At 29.5% G+C, this 25,347-nt stretch overlaps 1 protein-coding gene and 1 long non-coding RNA gene across 2 annotated transcripts in view; one reads left to right on the forward strand and one right to left on the reverse strand.

Annotated features, from left to right (window-relative positions):
• Positions 1-643: 643 nt before the first annotated feature.
• The window catches only part of LOC106466317 (1-phosphatidylinositol 4,5-bisphosphate phosphodiesterase-like), a 49,757-nt gene continuing 25,053 nt past the window's right edge, over positions 644-25,347 (reverse strand). Inside the window, exons 12-28 of the mRNA XM_013926586.2 lie at positions 24,974-25,058; positions 24,501-24,591; positions 23,910-24,026; positions 21,211-21,218; positions 19,005-19,137; positions 17,999-18,083; positions 17,157-17,229; positions 15,891-15,994; positions 13,509-13,776; positions 12,176-12,275; positions 11,508-11,612; positions 10,300-10,449; positions 8,269-8,449; positions 6,262-6,462; positions 2,471-2,572; positions 2,037-2,181; positions 644-1,071 (exon numbers count right to left, since the gene is read on the reverse strand). Of these exons, the coding sequence (XP_013782040.2) occupies positions 1,003-1,071; positions 2,037-2,181; positions 2,471-2,572; positions 6,262-6,462; positions 8,269-8,449; positions 10,300-10,449; positions 11,508-11,612; positions 12,176-12,275; positions 13,509-13,776; positions 15,891-15,994; positions 17,157-17,229; positions 17,999-18,083; positions 19,005-19,137; positions 21,211-21,218; positions 23,910-24,026; positions 24,501-24,591; positions 24,974-25,058 (2,017 nt within the window). The 3' untranslated portion in view covers positions 644-1,002. The remainder of the gene's footprint in view (positions 1,072-2,036; positions 2,182-2,470; positions 2,573-6,261; positions 6,463-8,268; positions 8,450-10,299; positions 10,450-11,507; positions 11,613-12,175; positions 12,276-13,508; positions 13,777-15,890; positions 15,995-17,156; positions 17,230-17,998; positions 18,084-19,004; positions 19,138-21,210; positions 21,219-23,909; positions 24,027-24,500; positions 24,592-24,973; positions 25,059-25,347) is intronic.
• On the forward strand, positions 14,832-25,088 carry LOC111087497. Its single transcript, XR_002612173.1, has 3 exons — positions 14,832-14,921; positions 17,615-17,617; positions 25,077-25,088. It is a non-coding gene; the product is annotated as an uncharacterized LOC111087497 (long non-coding RNA).

Below are 25,347 nucleotides of genomic sequence, written 5' to 3' on the forward strand. Positions count from 1 at the left end.
TACATTAATTATATTTACACAAGTTTGAAACTAGGGTATTATGATTTAATAAAGACAAAACTGAATCAAACTAACTGTGATCAAGACAATGGAAAATGTGTCTCAATGTAAAAAATGATACCTATTTCACTCCATTTTTAATTTCAAATAAACCTGTGGTTTTTCTGAAATAAATTACAAATTCAAAATCAAGAACAGCAAAGAAATGTTGTGGACAATAGAAACAACATATAGTAGGCAATAATATTTTTCTTTCTTTTAGTGTGGCAGTCATATCATAAGACAATAAGGTGCAATGCCATCAGCAAGTGCAAAGATTAAGATGAAGTAAATTTACTTTCCAATTCTAACTTGGCCTGAAATAAATGTTTCTACACAACAGTAATTAATGTAAAGAAATATCTTATTATTCACTTAAGAATGGAATGTTTAAAAGTCAAAATTACATTAAACTACAGAAAATAAGACTTGCTTAAGTTCAGAAATGCTTCTGTTGGAAAAACAAAAATCAAGAAATGAAGAACAGTTATCATTTTCTAATAACTGCTGAATAATTTTGAAATAAGAAACAAGCTGCTGTTACATGTAATCTGTAATATATAATTTAACAGAAAGAAAGTTTAACAAAATTCAAATACCCTAACTAAATTATATAGAAATAATAACAATAAAAAAGGAACATGAAAAAGTTTAAATGTGCAAAAAAAAACAAAAATAGCAGAGCTTTTGCTGATATTTATAAGCACTAAATCTTACACATGTGTGTATTATTTGTTAACACATAAAAGTGGTCATTGTAAAAGTAGAAATATTTTTAAAAATATGCCAAAAAGTTACCCAAAAAGATCTTTAGCAAAATCGAAAAGTAATGTCAAAAAAGAAGAGATGGTAAATTCCACAGGCTGTAGGAATGTGAAGAAGTTCAAAGCCATACCACATAGCAATCTGCTTTTACACCTAGAAGTAAATGCTCACCCACAATAATCTCACCTCCTCAACAATTCAAATGAAACACTCCATTTTTGCTGCCAATCTATATTCAGTCTCAGCATTGTTGTACATTTCTATTGCCTAAGATAAGTATTAGAAAAATGTGATGAGCAAATTGTTAACAAAAGTAAAAACACTAGTCATTAAAAATAAAGTTTCAGATGAAAATATTTTAAGCTTATGAGAACAAGGTGTCCCAGAAAAAGAATTCAATATATAATCTAAAATATGAATAACTAAAAGAATCTATACACACAATTTTTCAACTGTACAAGAAAACAAGGCATTGGAATAATACTATTAACATTTTTTTAGACATTTAGTAAGCATATGGGACTTCAAAATTTATGGGTTTCAATGATTTACATAAGAACAAAATCAAAGTCCTAAAAACTGTTGCTACACACAGTGTTTAATCATTTTGTAATTTTTATGCCCATCTTTATCACCTGAAAGCAGTCCAATATTCCATTAACTTTTCCTGCAAGTTTCTCATACTTAAGAAGAATCATTCCCAACCATTTTAACCACACAGACCCTCATCCATCTGGTATCCCATCTCTTAATATCATAATAATATTAGGCTTAACGCCGTTGATATCTCTAATATTGTCACACATCCTCTCAATCCTGCTTCTCTCTCTCTTAAGTTTTATTATAAACCGGTCCATCACTAAGTTTAATTTCTATGTGGCAAATTTTACATTCCCAGTGATCAGCAAGTGTAAGCAGCAAATAAATATCTGAATCCATGATTAATGAGCAACCTGAGTGAAACAACTTAGCAACATTTCTTTAACCAATAAAACATTTTATTTTTATTTTATAGTTAGTTGGTCTTTTCCTCTATTTATAGGATTAGCTCTTGTATTCCATCTGAGACTTCCATGTATCTCTACAAGTCAGTGTAACCCCAGATGAGAATCGGTATTTTAGAATATTTATTTTATTTCTTGTTTATGAAATAGTATATACAAGCTTTATGTAACATGAGTATTTACAATGCCAGTTATCTAAATGTTCTAAAGTATTTTGGTAAAACATACGTTTTCGATATCTTTGATGAGATCTTGCACTTGTTTTTCATGAACCTTCTTCAGCTTTTCACGTTCTTTTCCTTGTTTTAGAGCAGCAGTCTTCCGTTCTTCAATAAACTTTTTGGTGTTGTTGCTGTTTTTTTCCCGTAGCCTCCTATACAATGCAAATTATATCAATATTTTATCTTTTGCAACATCCTATGAATAAAAAAACAGCTTTTTTATATCTCCATTGTAATCTCAGATGCCCATTAAAAATAAAACAGTCACAGATGAATAAAAATTGAATTATATGGATCATCTATAATAAACTTTGAGGATATACAAGAAAAAAATCTCTAATTTTCTTTTTCTGATCAATCCTTGTAAAAACTGGAAAAATGCTCACATAATATATACACAAAAGTACTATAGCTATACAGAGGGCCACTGAATATTCCTACCTCTCACGTTCTGCTTTGTTCCGAAGAGTTTTATCATTTGCAACTTCTCTTGCTGTCTCTACAGATGCTTTAGCTTGTCTAGTCTTCATTTCTTTATTTTCCCTACAAATACGTAAAAAAACCTTATACAGATTTATTGTTTTAAACAAAGTTTTTGTTTAAGGTACTAACAAATATTACATTTACAAATGGAAGTATATCTTATTAAAGTAATTAAAACAGTTGTTTATGGAGTTTCCTAGTGTTAAATAGATTCTTATGGTAACACCAACAGAGTTCCACAGTCTCTTTTCTGACAGAGAACAACCTTTTGAATCCTAGCCATTAATCTTTTAAGTTTGGTAGCTAGAAACATTTTCATAACTGAAAACAAACTACAAGTGGTACAATCAAATTTATGCAGCTGTACAGTGTATTACAAGTTTGCTAAAGCTGTAACATTAAAACATCTATTAAAACACTTCTCTACCTGGTATGTAAAACTCGAGCTCCTTGCTTACTTAATAACGTCACTCAACTCAACATTTTAAATTTCAGGTGTTCATTATAACAGACATAGCTTTACCTTACTAAACACACTTTAGACCCAATTTAGGATAGCTGTACAAATTGAAAAGGCCCATGTAGTTCCTTCTTGAAGTTACATAAATTAGCAAGTCAATCCTTCATAACACTGGACATCAAAAAATTTGCTACTGGAAAAGACTCAAGTAACTTGGGGTAATTTGATGGCGCTGATTTCAAAAATGCAGTCAGAACTTGTCTATCACTTCTAGGTTTTGAGTTATTGTGATACCTCAATATTTTCTCAGCACAATGTGAAATATCATGCAATCAGCTCAGTGCAATAGATTTATGCTGTGAAATTAAGTTTACTTTGTCAGTTTAATAGTTAAACGACATATATTTTTGATAGCTTCAAACATTGACTGTATTGTATTGATGTAAAATTCCAAATATATTGTTCACAAATGCTATTTGTTCTAAACATAATTATAGAAATGCATCACTTTCACTTCATTACCACACTACCTGCCCTGCCTGGAAATCACAAAACCCTCATATGCTCAGTTTGCTAGAACATTCGAGAAGTCCCTAAACTGAACATAAAAGGGGCTGTGTCAGACACTGAGCACAGTTCAAAATGAGGACTAATCCTTGCATCATACACAAGATATAATCAAATCATGCAAAAATTTTAAACCCTAGTTCTGTAAACATAAATTCTTTTATATTTTTTAGAAAATCATTTGAAATGCTGGCTGTCTCCACTTCAAGTAATGTCCAAAAGTGCAAAAATCACCCAAAAAGTTTCTTCTACATTTGTGGAAAATATATTACAGTTTCACGAAGGAAAAACATCACACACAAGGTAAAGGTAGCTTACTACCACTATCATGGGTGTAAAATTGATGGCCAAGACAAGCACTGGGCTCCACGAGTATGTTGTACAGTTTGCACATCTGGCTTGACACAGTGGCTGAATAAGAAGAGAGCAAGTATGACATTTGCAGTTCCCATGATATGGTGTGAGCCCAAAGATCACCCAACTGACAGTTATCTTTGTATGACTACTGTTTCTGGATATTCAGGCAAAACTAAACAGTTCATTAAATATCCACACATTGTATCTGCAATGAAACCAGTACCTCATGGGGATGGTCTTCCAGTGCCACATCCACCTGCGAATTGAGAAACAAAAGAGTTATCCTACAAAGAAGACAATAAACCATCTTCATCCTCTTCATCTTGTAATTCTATTCCTGTGGCAGCTCAACATAAACTGCTTCATCTGATCACACAAGAAGAGCTAAATGATCTGAATTGTGCCTTATCTCTATCAAAGCAACATGGGGAACTTCTTGGCTCTTGTTTATAGCAATGGAAATTATTAGCTCCAGGAACAAGAGTTTAAATTTGTCGAAGTTGTATTCAAAGTCTTGCTTCTCACTAGAACATGCAAGATACTTTGTGTTTCTGGACAAATGTTGATGCACTAATGGAAAGAATTAGGTACTGAACATCATCCTCAAGAATGAAGACTTTTATCAACTCATCTAAAGTTAGTCTGAAAGGTGTGCTTTTGCACAATGGGAACACTAAGCCATCGATTCCTGTTGCTCATGCTGTGAACATAAAAAATACTTTTTCAAGAATACAGATTATACATTCTTAAATAAATAAAGTTATTAAAGAAAATGTTGTTATTTTCATGATATATTAGAATATTTTGAAAAAGTCTATTGTAACTCTAAAACTAGAGGTAATCAGTAATTTCCAACATGATTTTTAGAATCAGCATTGTTAAATTACTCGCAAACAGTTGTGTTTCTTCTAGTAGCAGGGAAAAAAAATATTTCGTTGCCCAGTGTAATTAACGTGGTGAATTTTTTATTGTTGTAATAGCATCTAACAACAGTAATAATATGCAAGAAATTTTGATTGACACCCAGTATTTGTGAAAGATTTGGAACACATATATCAAACACTTTTATACTATTATTTACCTTTTTTATTTTTTAATAATAAAACTTGCAGTATTCCATTTGCTGGACAACAAAAAACAAATAACCATAATCTCATTCAACTGATAGAAGCATGAAGAGAACCCAAAACATATTTTACCTGCTCTGATGATTTGCAAGAAGAAATATAAAAAATCAGTTTAGAAGAACTGATCAGATCATAAAAAAATTAAGTTAACAAAGAAATAAAAGCTAATCGTAATGAAAAGAACTTTAAATGCATGTTTAAGAAAAACTTCATATTAACCCTGCGTTAATCTTCCGGGGTCTTCAAGGACTCCAAATATTTTGTAAACATCGGTGCCAACAGATGGAAGCATTTACATGTTTGTTGTTCTCAGTAGCTTCAGTATTCAGTTAGTTTGTGTTAAATTGTTACACTTAGTTTAGGTGGTAAAAAAAGAAACAAGTTGTAATATTCAATGTTCGTTTATTGGTTAGTAAAGGAAAAGATTTTGAGTGTTAGTGTTTTTTTTGTTTCCAAAATAATAGTTTATTATTACTTAAATATTTTAATTCAGTTTTTTATGATGGGATCCATTTGTACCCCAGAACAGTGACTATGGAAAATTTTTACAGAAGACTAATGCAGGGTTAATCTAAAAAAAAGGCAATCAGTAAAAGCAGAAATATAGCATAATTAAAAAGAGGAAAACTCTTAAAACAATAGTAATTTGAATAAATAATTAAATATAAATAAACTTTGAGATAAACTTTATAGACATACATTTCCTTATTGACTTATAGTTTTTCTATTGGTCTTTAAGTCCATTAGTCGTTAAGTACACTTTGATTCTCTATTAAGCTGTTTATTTTGTGTACTATCCTACATTCATTGTTAATAGAGATCACAGCATCTTTGTATCATAACACTCATATACAACCTAACTGCTCCCCAGTGGCACTGCTAGAAATCGGGTTTCGATACCCATGGTGGGAAGAGCACAGATAGCTTTTGTATAGCTTTGTGATTAACTACAAAGAAACAAACAACCTAACTACAAGTTTTCTACAGTATTCATTGATGTATAATTAACTTTTTTTCTTTGATATGGAGATATGTGCCCTCATTCATATATGTATATATATAAAACCTAACCTGTTTAATTGCCTAATTATTAAACATATCTCTTAACTTTTATTTCTGAAATTCAATGTTCATACATCTGCATAAGATTAATCATCCAACTCATGTTATTTCCCCACTAACATTATTACTCTGGCCCATTTATACCTATTTCATCATTTGTAGCGTACTGCTCTAACCTTTCAAATTTAACTTCTAACTGTTTCATTTGCCCAGCTTGGGCTATCTCCATTAGTCTCTTAAGGATATCTCCCTGTTGTTGGAGATGGGCTTTCAAGAGGTCCCACTCCTCTCGACGGTGTCTTTCAAGCATCTCGGACCACTGTTTCATTTGGTCTACCACCATTTCTCGAACTTGAGGGTCATTTGCTAAGTCTTCTCTGGGAAACATTACATAAAATATAATAAAAAATTTCAATGAAGGTTAATTTTATAAACAACTGACAAAAAACATTTTATGGAGTTTTTACTTACAAGAGATTAAAAATCAAATGAGTGTTAAGATTTAGATAGAAAAAGTTTAATGTGAATTTTAGTAAAGATTTTCTAGAATAACATTTTTTGCAAGAAATATTACAATAGAATGACAATATAAAGTACAAAATAGCACTGCCACAATAAAACCGTTGGAAAAATATAATCTTCCAAAACGGAAATATAATACATTTCTTAAACTTCTCTGCACAAAAAAGGGTAACACATATCATAAACATTTTATCTTGGATATGAAAAATCCTGCTGAATAAAAAAAGGACAATAGAGTTAAAAAATAAAGTTATTTAAGTTTAATGAAGCTTACTTCTTTGTTATCAAAACATTATAACTTGTCAATAAACTAGCTTTATTTCTGAAATTGTCATAGCTAATAACAATTCTTTCAAAGACAAATGAACTTAGGTTAGGCATCAAGACATCTATATATATATATATATATATATTTATATAAGCACAAATGTCTATCTCTCTGTGGGTCTGTTCCTTATGCATGGCCACATCTTTAAACCGACAAACTCTAAACTAAGGGAACAGATATAACTTTGTGAGGGAAGTAATATGGGCTATGTGACTGCAGTCTCAGAGGCTGTTTTGAGGCCACAAATTGAAACCAAAGTGACCAATATAGCAATTTTTGGCAAACACAAAGACCAATTGGTCTCAAATTGAATAGGCCAAATTTTTTTGGTAATGTGTGATCAAGAGGGCTACAATTTACGTTTCTTCCCTGTTTGAGGGCTTCTAATCATTCTATTCATGATCAATTATGTGTTAAAATGATTTAAAAACTCTGTAGAGCCTTCATTTGATTCTCAGCTCATAATCTCTTCTTCGTTGCTCCTGACAGCAAGACAAAAAATATTTTGTACAAAGAAGCTTTACAGTAGATCAATAATTTAGCATGTAAATAAAGAACTAAATCAGTTAAAGCCACTTTCATTCGAACAATGCTGGTTATTCTGCTAGTATTTGATATTCTTAACTCACTTTCTAGCCAACTGTATCATTCCCAACCAATGAAAATTTTTCCCTTAGATCATTGAAATTTCTGTTCCAATTACGGCCAAAAATTCTTGTAGAAATATCCCTAGAGGTTTTATTTGGAATTGGGAATTTGTAATTCTTCATAAAGAAAGCATCATTTTAAAATTAATAACTGATTAAAAATGCTATAAATATCATTCTTCTCTGATATAGATTGACTGTCATTTTTGTTAAAATGGAGAAGAGTTAAATACAAAAAACTGATATTTTTTCCACTTTAGAGTTTGCCCTCAGTATTTAGAGCAAAAGAAATATTTAAAGTCATCAAAGTCAAATTTTTACTCTATTGATGGAATGAATATTTATGGTAGCTGTACTTTTGCTTCTTCTAAAATTAATTTCTGATCAAAGTCATCTAGAATTACTGCTAACTACTAGAACTGAAAATGAACCCAATAATGAATATAGCTAACTTAATACAATGCAAAATAATCCTTATAATAAAAATAGTTATATTAAACATTCTGATAAATACCCTTAATTAAAGTAACACAAAAGAAAGAAGATACAATAACTTACCTAAAGTGTGAAGAATGAACTCCTCAGATTGCACACATTATTTATGGTATGAATATTTATCTCAAAACTTTGCATACAACTCTTTGCTACAGGTATTATTCACTAACTAGCATTAAAAGCTTACATACCTTTTGTTCCCTTTTATGATTTTATCAATTGCAACACACTGTTGCTTCTGGATTCCAGTTTTCTCTTTTTGATGACGTTTCTTCACAGTATCTAGTTCCTTTTGTTGCTTCCTGGTCAATTTAAGAAAAGGTTTTTCAACCTTGAGGCTCTCTGAAGTTATGGGTTCCATCTTAAAATCATCTGAAAAGTTTTATGAAAAGTATAAGAAAAATAAGAGTTCCTTATGCTACTTTCCTGAAGTTTTTATAAGATCAGGTGTACTTTCCAAAAAAATTTATAGTGTAATCAGTTTAATAGAAATCAACTGCTGTATATATATATATATTTATTTTATCAAAAGCTACATATATGCTAAATTGACAGGTTTCACATATCTTCAGAGATTTTAACACTTTCCAGACCAGAGGAATACATTACTGATATCCTTTTATTTTATCTCAAATGACACTGGAAATACTTAACCGAACTGCATAAAATGTAATACAGAATTGCTAAACAGTATCCCATTTTGGCTTTAAAAATCATATATCATATGACTTAGTATTTCTCTCAATTTTAGATTGTGAAATTTCCAAAACTGTGTTGTAAGACTGCTTTGAAAAATAAACATTAAAATACTTTGCTTTCATCTTTGAATTTTAACTTTTATTTGATCAAAATGTTCAATTTTATGTCCAGTCTCTTTCAACTTGATTAGCATTCATTAACATATTTCTTTTGATAATCTATTGCAGTTGTCACCTCTTCCACTTATAAATCATATAAAAACATCGCAAAAAGTGATAAAGATTTATTGGTGACCTAGGACCTCAGCTTTCTAAATGTCACCATATAGAGGTGTTGCTAGTGGCTTAAAAGATTCATGACTCGGGCCCACAGGCACATGAATTTTCAGCATTTCGGTATGATATCGATCATGGTTTTTCTATTCTGATTTTTCAAGACACCAACTGGAAATTCGAGGAACTGACCCTCCCATGTCTGTGCCTAACGTCACCTTTGTCATCACCATTATATTTTCAATAAATAATATGTTATTTCATTTCTGTTAATTGTTTGAATATGATAAAATTAACAATGAATTTCAAAACAAGCACTTTCATATAATTGACTATTCAATAGTCAACTATTTGAAAGTGCTCAGGTTTTGGGTCTTTTTTTGAAATTCATTGCACTTTTACTATGTGATCCTGTGTGATAACTCTTTTATCAGAATAAAATTAACAATAATATTCACGAAATTTTGCCATCCCATACTGTACCTGCTAAACTTAACTAAGCTTACCTGATGTCTTAGTTTTACCTTCCATTAATTTAATCTATTACTACATATAGTTAATACTATAGCTATATACATCAGTTACGTATATAGTATAACATCACAATGGGAACTCAAGCTCTAATCTTTACCCTAATCTAAGCTTGTTGTCACTAATTAGTTCTACTCAACCTTTTTTTTCTTACATAGCTTGAAAATGCTGTCATATGTTGCTAATAAACCAATTAAAAGAAAAGCCAATATCTTAGTTCCTTAAATAATATTCTCATCAAGTAGGGGTAAACATTTTAAACCTATCTCATTTTAGTTCTCACTTCTTCAGAAATTTTACATCAGTTGCTTAGGACAGTATCATACTATAAATATTTCATGTTGGGTGAAAAGCCTAATCTTAGAATATCTCACAAAACAGGTTGATGCAAGAATGCCAGTTTCCATTCTAAGAAACCAAAGTAAAAACTGAGGCTTGAAACATTCTACCTTGATACCTTAGTCTATTATAATAGCAGTCTATTATGTCTCAACTACTACCTATTTAGAGAGTTTACCACAGTCACATAAAATAGTGTGGTACTTAGCATTTCATACTGCTTAAAAAGAGCTAAGAATTTTTAGGTTATAGTGTAGTTTATCTGTTCCCAGCATTAATAATACTCAAAAAAAGCATTCTTAATCTAAAATCGCACAGGGAATTAGAACTTTAAGGTTGTTGTACTTCATTTGTAGCTAGAATGACTTCTGTTCTAAATACCTTTTTTCTCTTCCTCTTTCTTTGAACTTCCTAACTTCAAATCTTTAGTCTGAATATCAGCTTCTTCAATCCCCATTGCTTTCATTTGTGCAGCTCGCTTTTCCTGGGCTGATAAGAAGGCTCTTGGATCAGACAAGGCATCCATTAAATCTGGAATGAAAAACTAAATAAATCACAAAAATTGACAAAATTACCAGGCAAGAAAAGAGAAAGAAAAAAAAAGAGATGAAAAAGCTAGGTCCATTGAAAGCTCCCTGAAGCTCCTATATTTTCAACAAATTAAAAAACATGTTCTGACATGTTTTTAAGTCTATTGAAAAAGGATTTTTTATACTCTTGTCCATTTCTTTTATTCTAGCCCCATCACATCTTTCAACAATTTTCAACATAACTTTTTTAGATTTATGGTTTTGAATGCATGCTTTCTTACTGCCACAGAAACAATGCAAACATCCAGTTCATTTATAAAAATGTCAGCAATTGAATTAGAGGCATCCACAGGATATATTACAGGGGGAGCAAAATGACATCAAAGCTATAACTAGGGAAATGCAAAATCAATAATCCAGGAGGGGTGCAAGTGCACCTCCTTCAGACATACACGAGTTAAATGTGACAACCAGTTAGATTTCAGTTTACTGGCACTTGAATAATTTAGCCATAAATCATTTGTTGTTGACTGGATAATCTGACATTTGGTCTGTCATAAATATGGTATGTTGGAAAGATGTAGAGAACAACACAATTCAGATTAGTCCCACATGAATTCTATTTATTGATCAGCACGTTGATGTTGTACAGAACTACACATACCCCTAAATCTTTCTTCTCAAATTCAAATGAATCACAAGATCCCCTGGAGATGGTCAGAAAGGTATAATTCAGCCAATCAGCAAAAAGTTTCATATCTGAATAACCCAAAGATTACCTAATGCTTGAAAAGTCACAACAGAAAAGTTACTGATTACAAACCTTTAAACTATTAATCTGTTTTATAAAATAAAGAAAATACTTTCAGGAAATATAAAATTTAGGAAAAAAAAGTATGGAAGTAAATGAAATAAAATTATTAACAATTTATATAGACAGATATGCGTAAAGCAAGAATATTATTTGCACATGTAAGAATGGTTTTTATTAACAATGCTAAATTTTTAATAGATTTAAGTTAAAATGTTTTGGATTTAGAATATAACACTCTTTCCCACCTCCTAGTCCATCAGGAACATAGATCTTCAGCTCAATACAAATAAATAACATGGCTAGCGATGTGGGAAAATTTCCTTCAGTCCGAAGAGCAACATGGCGATAACCTGTAGAAGAAATAAGTTGCATAAGTAAACTTTCTAGATTAGGAAAAAATACCCATTTCATCTTGAAAGATGTTAAGGCAAGACAATTATTTTATTAATTCTGATTTATTATTTTGTAAGAATACTAAGTACAAAACAAAAACATAGTAAAGTCTGAGAACTAAATATATCTATCCAATTAAGCTAAATCCATCCCATGCTGAGATTTTACTGAACTCTAAAGTTTCTATGGTACAACTGGTTGAGGATGGTGACACATTTCCTCTAGATTGGATCAGAGTCTATCACAGGTTAACCCCCAGATACTTGCTGGAAACCACTTGCACAATGAAACAAAAATATATAATGAGCAAGCCTCAAACTCATAACATCCTGACTATGAGTCCAATGCACTAGCAATTGAGCCATGCTGCCTTCATATTTATACAATGTTTGTTGTTAAAAGTTGTTCAAAACATTATACATAACTGTGCTATGCTAGTTAATGCTTTATTATGAAAAGCATAAACAATGAAATATTTACTTCTTTATACAGTACAGTTTTTTTTCCAATTCATACTAACCAGCCTGTAACCCATCCATAGGTAAGATTCTTTGTCCCAACATTTTTCCATTTTCATCATATACAGCTATACGGATCACTGCCAAATCAGGTAACACAACCTATAAAACAAAAACATTTTAATTCATAATGTAAATAAAAGGTATCCTACAATACTTATTTAACAAATATAATCAATAAGTGGCATATCCACCATAAAGCATGGCAAATGCGTGCACCCCCCCCCCCCAAAGAGATATAGAAAAATAAATATTTCTGATGCCTGGTTCTCTCTGTATTACTAATACAGTATACTCCAGCACATGTGTGATGATCCAATTCTGTTTTTATACTCCTGATTCCAATTTTACATGGTATCAGACTTTATCCACTGTGTGATGCAATGATATGAAGGGTCTCAGTCTATGGCATGAAAAAATTTTGCTAATTTATAATACATTTTCAAAAGTGAGACCCCCCCCCCCCTGGAAAATCCTGGATATGCCCCTGTCAATTATTTTACTGTCTGAAAAAAATCCCCCTGTCAGATCAGCAGTAACGTTATCAACTTGTAAAGCTAAAATAGCCCACTGTATAGCTTTGTACTAAAAACATGGCGATCAACCAAACTTGTTTGAAAAAAAAAAGATTGGTAAATTAAGGTTTTTAATGTAGATGAGCTTAAGGTTATTTTTTTATTTTAATGCAAATAAAAGAAAATTAATGGTGAAATACCTAAAAGACACCAGATTTTATTTGTTCTCTTGAATTTAATTTTTTAATAATAACTATGGAAGAATTTCTAAAAGATTCAGTAATGTTGACTTTTCTGAATATTTCAAAGTTTACAGACTAAATGTTTTTGATATAAAGTATTAATGTTTTTTTACTGTTTGAAAAAACTTTGTACTGCAAGCAGGTTTAACTTATTCTTCTGACAGTATTATAAACAACTTAATATTGAAACATTAGTGCAACTAATTATCACTGCCATTTACTGGTATAAAACAAAATATTTTCTATGATCATTTCTTAATATCCAAAATTGTATCTGTTTTTAACATTCTAAAATACATAAAGCAGCAGTTTAGTGATTTAGGTTTTAAGCTTTCTTTCAACTTAGAACTTCTCAAGAGCTTTATCCACATTACACAGTCATTTTCATTCAAAGATTCAATGCTAAACTGATGCCACTTAACTTTAAACTTTTTTGATGGAATATTACATTTGGTAAATTTTATTGAAAACAAGTACTGAAGAAGAAATTATGAACATTTTACACTTGTTAAGAATTTGACTTATATGTACTTAAATTTCAGTTTTGTAATCAGTAAGTACAAATACAATTTACCTACCTTTCTAAAGACAAAAGGCTCTTCATTATAGACAGGGTTCAGACCATTTGAGGGAACCATCCTTGTTCTAAACTCCTTCCTAATAGTGTCAGTTGGCAGTCCATACATGTCCACTTCCACGTAGGTTCCCACTTTCTTATCTGATAAGAACTGGCCTGATATCACACGAACAGAACATTGGGCTGCAATAACACCATCTACTGGAGACTCAGCAAAAGGATCAAAAGTCTTGTCTTGACGTCTCATGAAGTCAGGTTTCAAAAGATACCTGCAATATCGAATAAGTGAATGATGTTTTTCATCAAATGAAAACAATTAAATCCATTTCCACTGATACAACATTTCTCCAAAAATACTTATTAAATAGCAAGTTTTAATATTTGGTTCATGACAGTGATTATAATGGAAAGTCATTAATTTGTCAAGCTAAAGTAAAATACATTTATGTTATAATAGAAACCTCAAGATAAATAAAAAGTATGTATTCCTCTACAAATATATTTCAAAGCCGAAGGGGCATTAGAATATTTGGAATAGATAACTTTATAACAAATAAAATCACAGAAAAAACTGATTATCAACTAAACTGAGATTATTAGAGTGTATATTGTTTGAAATTATAATTCTCAGCTGAACATGGTTTGGGTTTTGTTATCTAGCATGACCTGATATATGTACATTTGAAATTTCTATCAAATAACTAAATTCTCTGTTTCCCCAGCCAAATCTACAGTAATGTGTCATAATTTTGTTAAAATTACACATTTGAAAGGAAGTTCTTACAGGCACATTTTGAATTTTTCATGTACAGTACGTAAACCAGAACATGATGCTAGCTACCCAATCATATTTCAACATCAACAGTGAAATGGTATTGATACAAGAAATACTGACCAAACAGGTTTTAGTTGATATAATTTTTTTTTTTCAAACATTGTTTGGATAATAGAATATATCTAACCTCACTGAGTGATGCAAAGTAATAGTTGTTTAGAAAAATCTCACTAAGTAAAGTTTAAAGGATAAATTGTGTCCTACTTCACATTTACTCCAAGTTTCCTTTGTTTTTTTACAAAATAATAAATACCTTTAACAAGTCTCAAGTGTTATTTAAAAGATTATTAGTTAACTGGCTGCAACCTGCAAAAGATGCACTTCCTTGCAAACATCATGCGTTACATCGATAAATCCTGGTCTATTTGAAAAAATTTATGTGGTCAGATAAACTCATGTAAACGTAATTTATTTAATAAAACTACACATAACGTAAACAATAAAATAAAGTAATGTAATGGTATTTATAATAGTTTACAGAGTATGAAACAGTTATGAGCATTCAATGCATGACACAGTTTTATGATTTGATACAAAGAAATTCGCAAAAACGAAGAATAAAACCCATAGTAAAGGAACGTATCTAAGAGATATCTATAGTAGTCTACAAAACAAACTGAAGCACATTTATTGCAAAGTAAAGTAAATGTAGTTGTAATGAAGACAAACTTAGCTGACTGTGTAGAAATGTCTAAATGTGTGTTCACAAAGTGATAAGCATATGGTTTTGAACAAACTGTGCATGCATATTTTAGACTGAATTGAAAAGCCAATATGCAATTTGGATTCCTCAGACAAAGGTCTTTCTAACAATATGGGATTTGTAGTGTTTGATCGAGAAAATTGCAAGTTCCAACAGAGAAACAAAAACGTATTATTTTTATCAATTAGTGCTTGAATTTGTCTTTTTTCAGGTACAAGATCAATGAAGTTTTAACTATATTATGTATACTAATAAAACAGCCTGATCAGGATTATTAAAACTTACTTAAGGATGGAATGAATAATTATACTTTGACTGTCAAGCGATGTTGAAATTATTCATGTGCCCATACTTTAAAACACTAACAATCTATTCTTGTTTTATAATAATAATAAGGTACAGTTATAACGTTAACCAATTAATTATTGACAGCTGACTAAGATTGACTAAAATTTCATTCATCCAGTTTCACTACAAAACATTTGAAAACTATTTATATAATCTTAAAATTATATTTGATTTACTATATTCAGTGACAATTTAAACTGAAAAGAAATTCAACTTTTTTTTAAGTGGATTTAAAGAAGAAAAATTTTCACTGGCAAGATTAACTTTAGCTACTACATGTTTTTAACATGTAATCAAATAGTGGCACACAAGTACTTATAAGCTATTGATTAATGTCATATTAAAAAAAAGTTTGGTCTTGCAAGTGAAATATTTTGAGGAAAGAACTTCGTGACCATTTGAATTTTTATTGTGGAAACTACCCCTTAGAAGAGGTAATGTTAACTTTATTTCTCAAACGCTTTGACAGTAGAATATCATCAAATGCATATACTAACCCACAGCCTCCATTGTATTCAAACTTTCCCTGGTTGAGTTGCATTGGGAGATCAGGTGTTTGGAAATTCAATGCTACCATCTGACAGCCAGCATTCCAAAAAATCTAGGGAAAAAAAATTACTAAGTCAGCAACCTATATTTATTTTTGTATGCAGTTCCTAGCTAGTCATAAGGTTGTTGTGGAAACACATCATTCTAATTTCTCATTAAGTTGAATGTGCATAAAATACAGTATAAACTATAGTTAAAATGAAACATACTTCGTCACTGTATACCAATAAAATCAATATAATCTTGATATAGATTTTTGTACATAAAAGTTAAAAAAAGAACATACAAAATGATTGGAAAAAATATCAGATGTTCCCACACAAACGTTTTGATTAGAAGCACACCCTCACATAAATGACACATTCAACTAAATTTAAAACTTTCTTTTATGTGGAACACATCAGTTCTTTTTTTTACTTGATAATTATCATCTAAGACACTTTAACTAATGTCTATCTGTGTCTTTTATTTATGGCAAAGCTAACTGGGCTATCTGACACTCTCCCCAGTTTTGAATTATTAAGCAGAGGGAAAGCAACCAGTCAGTAACACCTATCAACAATGCTAACAGATTGACTGTCACTTTTATAACACGCCCACAGCTTAAAGTGCAAGGCATATTTTGTAGTATCTCGTGGATGTGAACCTGATTAACTAGTTCCAAAAGCAAGCGCTCTTCCATAAAGCCAATCCATGACATTAGCCAATGTGTATAAATCTGAAAAATCTGTTGAAGTTCCAACTAATCTGGAGTTACTATTTAGTTTTTTCTTGTTCTTCTATTATTTCTCCAAATTATACATTAAGACGTATCATCATTTAAAATGACAAATCAGAGGTTTCACATATACATAAATTAAATATAAAATACCCTATCTAAATTTCTCCCAATTACCTATTTATACAATTAACTATTAAACATATTATTTTCGTTTTAACTCTATATTTCCATTATGGTAGTAAAAAAGATGTATATGAAAGAAGTTTTCTTAAGTGAATAGCATTTATAGCTTGTAAAATAATGTGAAAAAGACCACTGCATATTGTTCAGGTTGCTCGGTATATATATATATCTTACCCAGTTAACCATGATACCATATCTTTAATGGGGGCAGGATTTCCTGTTAATTTTTTAACTTACTATAATGCTTCCTCCCAGAGTAGGTATCAGTATTTAATGGATTAAAACAAATCAGTTTTCATACACACTTTACCTGGGGCATGAAGTTGCTAGAATCAGCTCTTGTTCCTTTAGGATAAATTCTACTTAACTGTCTCTTGTTGTAGCTGAATTAAAAGAATTAAGGTATTCTAGTATATTTGAATATATCAACATACATGTTATTTAGCTTAAAATTATCCATACAATACAGTTACCTCAGAAGCCACCAAGACAATTTCATTATGATCAAAAATTGAAATATGTGTTTCCTTGCACAGAACTACATATGTAACAGATATAAACCAAACTATTCAGAGGTCAAGCTATAATACAATCTCTGAGTCATGAGAAAATAATTTTTTAAACCAAAAATTTAAATATTCTACCTCAATATAGTTACATCCTTGAGTCAATATTCAGTTAAATTCAAACCTTATATGTAATAAAGTTTTAACCCTATTGTTTAGCATTCCAGGAGAAAATAGGACATTTAAATAAAAATGACTGAAGAAAGTAGAATTTAAATAAATGATTAACAATTGTTATACATAATATTTTTATTAAGCAACAGTTTAAAGATTCATATTTTTAATACACAATAACTTATTACATCGCAGTAAATGTTACACAGTAAAATTTGGGTATTGTTATTTTTTTTCACAACCAAAATAAAAATCAGTCATAAAAGGAACTTATTTTCACAAAATGGATAGTAATTAAAATTTTGAAATTTTCTATTACTATATCCAACACTTCTCTAGGTTTCTAAAGAAAAGTTTTCCAAATGGCCAACTTCTTTTTTTTTTTTCAAAAACCAACTAAATTTCATGCATATGAGATGATACAAAAAAATTGCTTTAAATCTTCACAGAAGATTGCAACAATAAAGGATACTTTACAAATTCAATGGCCTGAGACTTGAGGTAGCCAAGAGCTGCCGTTTCAGCAAATGAAGACATGTTCCAGTGAATGTTCTTCTCTAGAAGTAGAAGACAGATTTAAATTTTTGTTGACTGGTTACCAATTTTGATATATAAAATTTTGTATACAATCTCTAGCCCCAAAACATAATAAAAATTCTTAGATAAACTGATACTCCTTCTTAAGGATACATCATGGGAATTTATTTGCAAGTACAAAAAACAAACCTTAAGGTCTTAAAGCCTAACTTTGAATTTCTGTTTCCATGATGCATCTGGTGGAAATCTTAATCAGTATGAGGGTTAGAGTAGATTTTTCATAATTTTAGATTTAGTTTAGAATGTACTTAAAAACTCAATATTTATCTTACACAATGTTTTTTTAATTTTTCAGTAAGACTATAAAGCAAATATTTCTTAAAAGTGAATAAAGAATTTTAACATCACATACTTCACATTCAATTTAAAGATAACTATTAATATTCTTCTTATTTAAAAGTAAAAGTTAACTAATCACAAACTTATGGAAGGCAGTTTTTCTTCAATGCATTTAACTCATTAATTGTAATGTAATGAATGACACAAAGATAATATTAATTCTCACTGACCAAATAACACCAAGCAGACCCCAGAACTAAAATTTTAAGATCATTGAATATATATGATGCATAAAACATATAAAATCAAGCTCTGTTACACCATAACACTTGTTTTATTTCAGTTGTTTATAAGTGCTGCTTATTACTTTTCAGGTTAAATAGCAATTAAATATAAAACCTAAATAATCTACAATAAAACATAATTTTATGTGAAAGTTTGATTATCTTTTATAGCTACACACTTACTTGATTGCATTCTTCACCAAATAGGTTACATTAAAAAAATAAACAAATTCAGACACATGCTCCAGAAAATGTTATCTTATTTTTTCTGTAAAGAAAAATACCCAACTTTTATTATTTTAATTAAATTTCTCTAACCTTCTGCAACATCAAATCCTTGGAATTTGATTGGTTCAGCATAGTTGACAAGAGATGACAAAAGAGGATGGACATGTGTGGTAGCACCGGTATACTGGTAATTTGCCATGGCAACTTGTTCTTCACTTACCTCCTATATATTAGTATGTCAAAATTCTTCTCAAACCAATAAGAATAACTAACTAAAAACAGTTCACTATTAATAAGAGTTTAAGAAGAAATGATGTAAACATTGTAGAACAAACTTTTTGTAGCATCTAAAATATAGTAACTTCACTAAATTTGTTTGCATTCATATATTTTTGCTAGAAGTCTGAAATAGCATATACATATATACTCTCAATGATAAGATTAATTACAATGCAATAAACTTTTGAGTTAAAAGTTTTGGCAAAAGGTTAAAAGTATTTTTGAAGTATAAAAGGCCTTTATAAAAATGTTGAAGTTTACACTATCATTTTGAAATAACAAGATTATGTTATATTAACTGGGTAAGTTATTTTTTAAGAACACTTTAATTTACAAACAGAATGTAAAAAAAATTAAAACTATTATTACTTTATTGTTTCAAAAATCTTGGATTTCTAATTCATTCATAAATATTTTATAAGTGATTTAAAAAACATGCTTTTTAATTCACACTTTTGTAGATATTATATGAATTAAATCTGTGAATATTTTTTTTTCTCATAATGACTGTAATCAAATCAAGTATTAAGTAAAAATACCATAGATAAAACAAAATAATGTAGGATCATTGCTACTTACCAAACAATATTTGATCAATTAATCTAAATTATTAAGTTCAGTTAACAAATAAGACTTGAAAATTACTAAATTTAATTATCACCAAGGTAAGCTAAACTAATTATATTATTGAATCTCATGAAAATTTTAATAAACAAAAAAGTTTTATATCCTAGAATAAATCTATACAACTTGTCACATTTCTAGAAGAAGCACAATATTCTTAAACATTAATAAAGTAAGCAAATTATTAACTTTTGCCTAAAAGCATTCCTTGTCAGAACTTTTTTTAAATGAAAGATGTATTTAAAGATATAATGTCATGAAAAATCAAGTGTTATAAAAGCTGATAATGCTTGATGCTTAGAAACCCATATATGTTTAATTTATTAAAGTTTGTTTTGCTAACAAATCGCAGAAGTTGAAAGCTAAGAAATTTATTTCTCCTTTTTCACTTATCTTATATTTACCATGTTTTAAGTTTATTCAATAAGGACTAGGCTTATGTTTGATTAAAGTCTTTTGTATATGATTTATTATTGAGCTTATTCAGTATTTTCCTCTACAGTTTCATTTTTCTAATAGGGTGGTTGGCCTTTGAATAGGTTGCCTTCTGATGTTGTAGAGGCAGTAAATTTAAGTGAGTTTACGAAAAAGCTTGATAAGTATAAGAATGATAAGGGCTGGCTTTAAGATTTGCTTTTTTAATTATTTTGATTTAGTTTAGAGGATGTAACAGCCGAGATGGACCAATAGCTCCCATGTTCTCCTAAAACGTTACGTTATGTTATATGTGAATAAGCTTCAATAAATTTATTTTGTTGAACATAAAAATTAAGTATTGAGGGTTTTTATGTTAAAACAAATTTATTAATTACTTTTTGTAATTATTCTATGCTGGTTTAGCACACGTTAAAGAAAGTTAGTTCTTGAGCCAAAGCCCACGTCAGGATAATATTCTTTTGTTAAACATACAAGCACTAAATTGCAAAAGTGACAAATTTACTCATATACATTTGAATACTAGAACCTAAACAGTGATAAATGATGTTACATAAATTAAAGTTTTGAATTTGGAACAGAATACACATGAAGTATATTTACTTGCTAGTTTACAAATGAAGTATACTTACTTGTTACTTTATACGTGAAGTAAATTTACATGCTACTTTATACATTAACATGTTACTTTCCATGAAGTATATTTACATGTTACTTTTTCTTACAAATATATTTGTGAAACTTCTAGGAAAACAGTAAAAAACTCACACCTAAAAAGAATATCAATATAAAATTAATACTTTAAGCTAATTTTAGTAATAAAACATAACAGTCCATAGACATTATCCATGTTACTCCTCCATCAACAAATACGCAGAAAGAATCAAAATCACAGCATTTAAGTTTCAGTTTCTTGTTTGGTTTGGATAATTCAGGTTTTGAAGCCAATAAGTCATACCTTCTTTTCTGAAAAAAAAAAAAATTACAAACTAAGAAAAATTTCTATTCAACTTATTTCTGAAACATTAGATAATATATAACTATGTTTAACTGATGATTATGTGACCTATTTCTCAGAAAAATAACTATCATGTACAGCTTTTCTTCAGCAGTTAACATTAGTCACAAAATCAGTGTCCCATCTAGTAAATATAACAGAAACATATCCTCATTCATAATACAAATATATACTTACCCATTTACAAACATCAAGATCAGTGTCACAGCAGGTAAACCTAACACAAATATATCCTTGTTCTTAATACATATATATTCTTGCTGATTCATAAACAATATGATCATTGTCACAGCTGGTAAACCTAACACAAATATATCCTTGTTCTTAATACAAATATATTCTTGCTGATTCATAAACAATATGATCAGTGTCATAGCTGGTAAACCTAACACAAGCATATCTTTATTGACTAATATGATATCATTCTTAAACAAATAAGGATAATACAAACCACATCCTTGATGACTTAATTACATGTATATTACACCATGGTTAATTTTATAGCCCATGAACATAATACAAATATGTCTTTACTAACTTAAATTGTATTAAAGACCGGGATCTGGAGTCAAAATAGCAATTCTCTCCACTACTGTGACTATATATATATAGGTATTGCTAAAACTGTTCTAAGTGCTGTAGTGCCACTATTATAATGTTTCAAATCATATCTAAACACTCTAACAGATTCTATATGAACAGATTCAACAATCTAGAATGTACTGAATGTATTAATATACTAATAGTTTGTGTTTTTACTTCAAAATTCATAAAGTTTTTAAGATTAGTAGCATTATTGTCAAAAACACATGGAAGCACTATCCATTAGACAACATCTCCAAAATATTTTCATTCTTCTTTGAATAAATCAAAATATATACATTAAGAATCATTGTTATTTAAATATCTATGAAGCAAAATCAAATTAAATGCTTTTTCATTCTTAGATCAGCTGATAAAGCAAGTCCATAACTTGGTAAAAAGATTCTATGTAAAAAAATGATAAATACATTATAATGAAAATCCAGCTTTGTACTGTGTAAAATTGAAATTCAAGAAACAAACTGTGATATTTGACCAAAACACTTTATATGTAAACAAAACAAATTAGAACAAAAGGATCGATTTAAAGATGTGATATCTACAAAAACAAAATGAGCCAAGGAGCCATATTATGTAAAATGCCAATCTCTGTAAGTATGTAATCTACAAAAAAAAGAGAAGTTAGACAGAGTTGTAATGTTAATTGTGTACATCAAACAAGACACAGGACAGATTTGGGCTTTTCTTTTTTATTCATATTGATACTAGTTCTTGTTGCAATGATAAAGTGGGGGACCAAGATTTCTTCAATTGTATCTTGTTTAACTTGGAAATTTTAAAATTAAATCTTTATGTTACTTGACTCTTTCTTTTTTGTAGATTACATGTTTACAGAGCTTTACATTTTACGTAATTTGTCTTTTTTTGTGTATGTCACATTTTTATATGGCTAGCCCCTTTTTTAATAACTTTGTTATTTTTTGTAGATATCATATGCTTATATGGCTGAATTCAAACTTGTTTTTTTTTAATGTAAGGTGTTTGGTCAGATGAAAACTTACAGCTAATGAATATAAAACAAACTTATTTTTTGTTAAGTTATAATTTTGTTTTCTGTTAAGCACAAAGATACACAATGGGATACATCTGCCGTGACTACCATGAGTATCAAAACCCAATGATTAGCAATGTGAGCCTTCAGACTTACCACTTACTGTTGAGCCACTAGAGGACCCAAGTTATGACAATTACAACAAACATACATAGTACAAAAACACCCATATTGACTTACAATACATCATGATCAAACAGACATTTTTGACTGTTACTAATTGTCTCTTAGTATTTATTAAGAGCATAATCTATTTAAAAATTATCATAATACATTTTCATAATATTTTTATTAACAATACAAGGCTCATGTACATACACTGTATATTAACTTTGTATGAAAAGAAATAAAAACAACATATACAAAAATCTCAGTCTTGTTGTTTAACTATGGAGTTAGTAACAAAAGTTTAGCCTGTTAATGTTTTCTATTAAGCTACCATTACATCTTTTACTAACCATGATTATAAACTAAACCTCATTTTTTATCAATACTTCTTTGTATGAGTACATGAAACTTATAACAAATCACATAAAAATGGTACATAAACATTCATCAAAATTTACAATAATTACAGTTTATCTACAGACACTTATGAAAAATCAACATTTTTATAATTTATCATCACTGATAAAACTAATCATTGTTTTATTTTAATATTTTTTCAAACTTCTGTGAAGCAATGGTCTAAATGTTCCTATACAAAAATAATAATTTCGTTACTATTAGATATAATGTTATTCAGATGTTTGTTACAATTTTAAGTTACATCTAATTTACCTATGTCCCTGCAACAGACTTATTATTTGGGTTTAATATGGCATTAAGTTTTAATTAGCAATTCTAACAAAATTAATTTTACTTGGAAAATAAAATATAGCATGCCTGGTCACTCTGAAGATAACTGAATCCAACACAAAAACAAAATAGGGAAAAAAACCATTCCTACATTATTTTAAAATCCTGTAAATAATAAAGGTATTACCATCAACTGTTTCATCTCCTGAGCCCGTAGTCAGGGCTTCTACATTCACTGCTGCATCTTCTTTTTCTTCCTCATCATCATTTTGTAACTGTCCTTTTCTCCACAATTCCATTTCCTCTGAAATGTGAATAAAATTAAGTAAGTATAGAATAATTATTATACGTACCTAACACCAGTCTTGGTTAAAAATGTAAAGTAGAGAGACCAGATACTGGAACACTCAACCCTGTTGCAGAACACTAGGAATGAACAAGTCCAAAATCAAGTTTTTTTCTCTTTTAAAAATGCTAAAATATTTTATTATTATTTTCATTTTCATTTCATAAACCAGTTATTACTTAAAATACTCAAATAATCAATGTTTTTAATTGTGTACTTAAAACACCTTTTAATACAGTTTTCATTTAATTTTAAATATATTTTAAAAATGTTCAATAAGTCATTCCATTTCTGACTGAACATGCTATACCTACTTGTGGCAGGTATTTTTATTTTTTAATCTTTTAACATAGTCCTCCATTGAATACATCAAATAAAATAGAGAGACCATGACCACAGAAAAACAAGCAATATGATGAATAAGTTACATACGTTTCTCAACTTCTGGTTTCAATCTCTTGTTCTTGATTAAGATCTTTCTCTTCATATCATTAGGGCTTGGAAGAGGCACCCCTGGCTCTAACTGTGATAAAAATATGATTTGACTCAGAAATTAAAAATTTCTATTGTAATTTACAACACCAAAATGGTGGATTTACAACATATGTTCAAGATTATCAGGTATTTTGAGTTGATATGTATCTACTATTTTGACTGTGTGCATTTTTTTAAGCAATCATGAATTAGAATAAGTAGTTCTTTCTTTAAACTGCTCTCTCCATGATATAATGAATTAACTCAGAAAAGTTCCTGAAAGTGGAGCTAATAGATAATTACATGCATTTTGATGTTTACAATTTACACTAGCTTTTGATATTCACCTGCTATTAACAAACATATTTTAATATCAGAAATATCACTTTTTTTAATTGAAAAAGGTATATATTTATACATGTATTACTTACAGGATATTCTGGCAGTGGCTCTTTCAATAGCAGCTCACCAAGAATCTCATCACAATACCTGGCTAGCTTGTATTGTTGGGTTTTACTAAAAGCAAAATATAAGTAGATAAAAAGTACTATCAAATGTAAGATGACTGTTAGCTTATAACAAATGCTAGAAATGTCACAACTGTTAAAAAACTTTAATAAAATTATGAAAAAATTTTTTTACCTCAAGTTGTAATTTATACACATAAAACAACGCTGTTCAGTTTTCTCTCAATCATAGCACATACTAATTATAACTTATCAAATCCTCTTTTTTTATAAATTCAAAGGTTTTCCCTCACTTTTCATGTTTTTTTTCAATATTCTAATAAAATTGAGTTCTACTA

This window comes from Limulus polyphemus, unplaced genomic scaffold (genome assembly GCF_000517525.1).
Source record: "Limulus polyphemus unplaced genomic scaffold, Limulus_polyphemus-2.1.2 Scaffold2220, whole genome shotgun sequence".
NCBI classification, from domain to species: domain Eukaryota; kingdom Metazoa; phylum Arthropoda; class Merostomata; order Xiphosura; family Limulidae; genus Limulus; species Limulus polyphemus.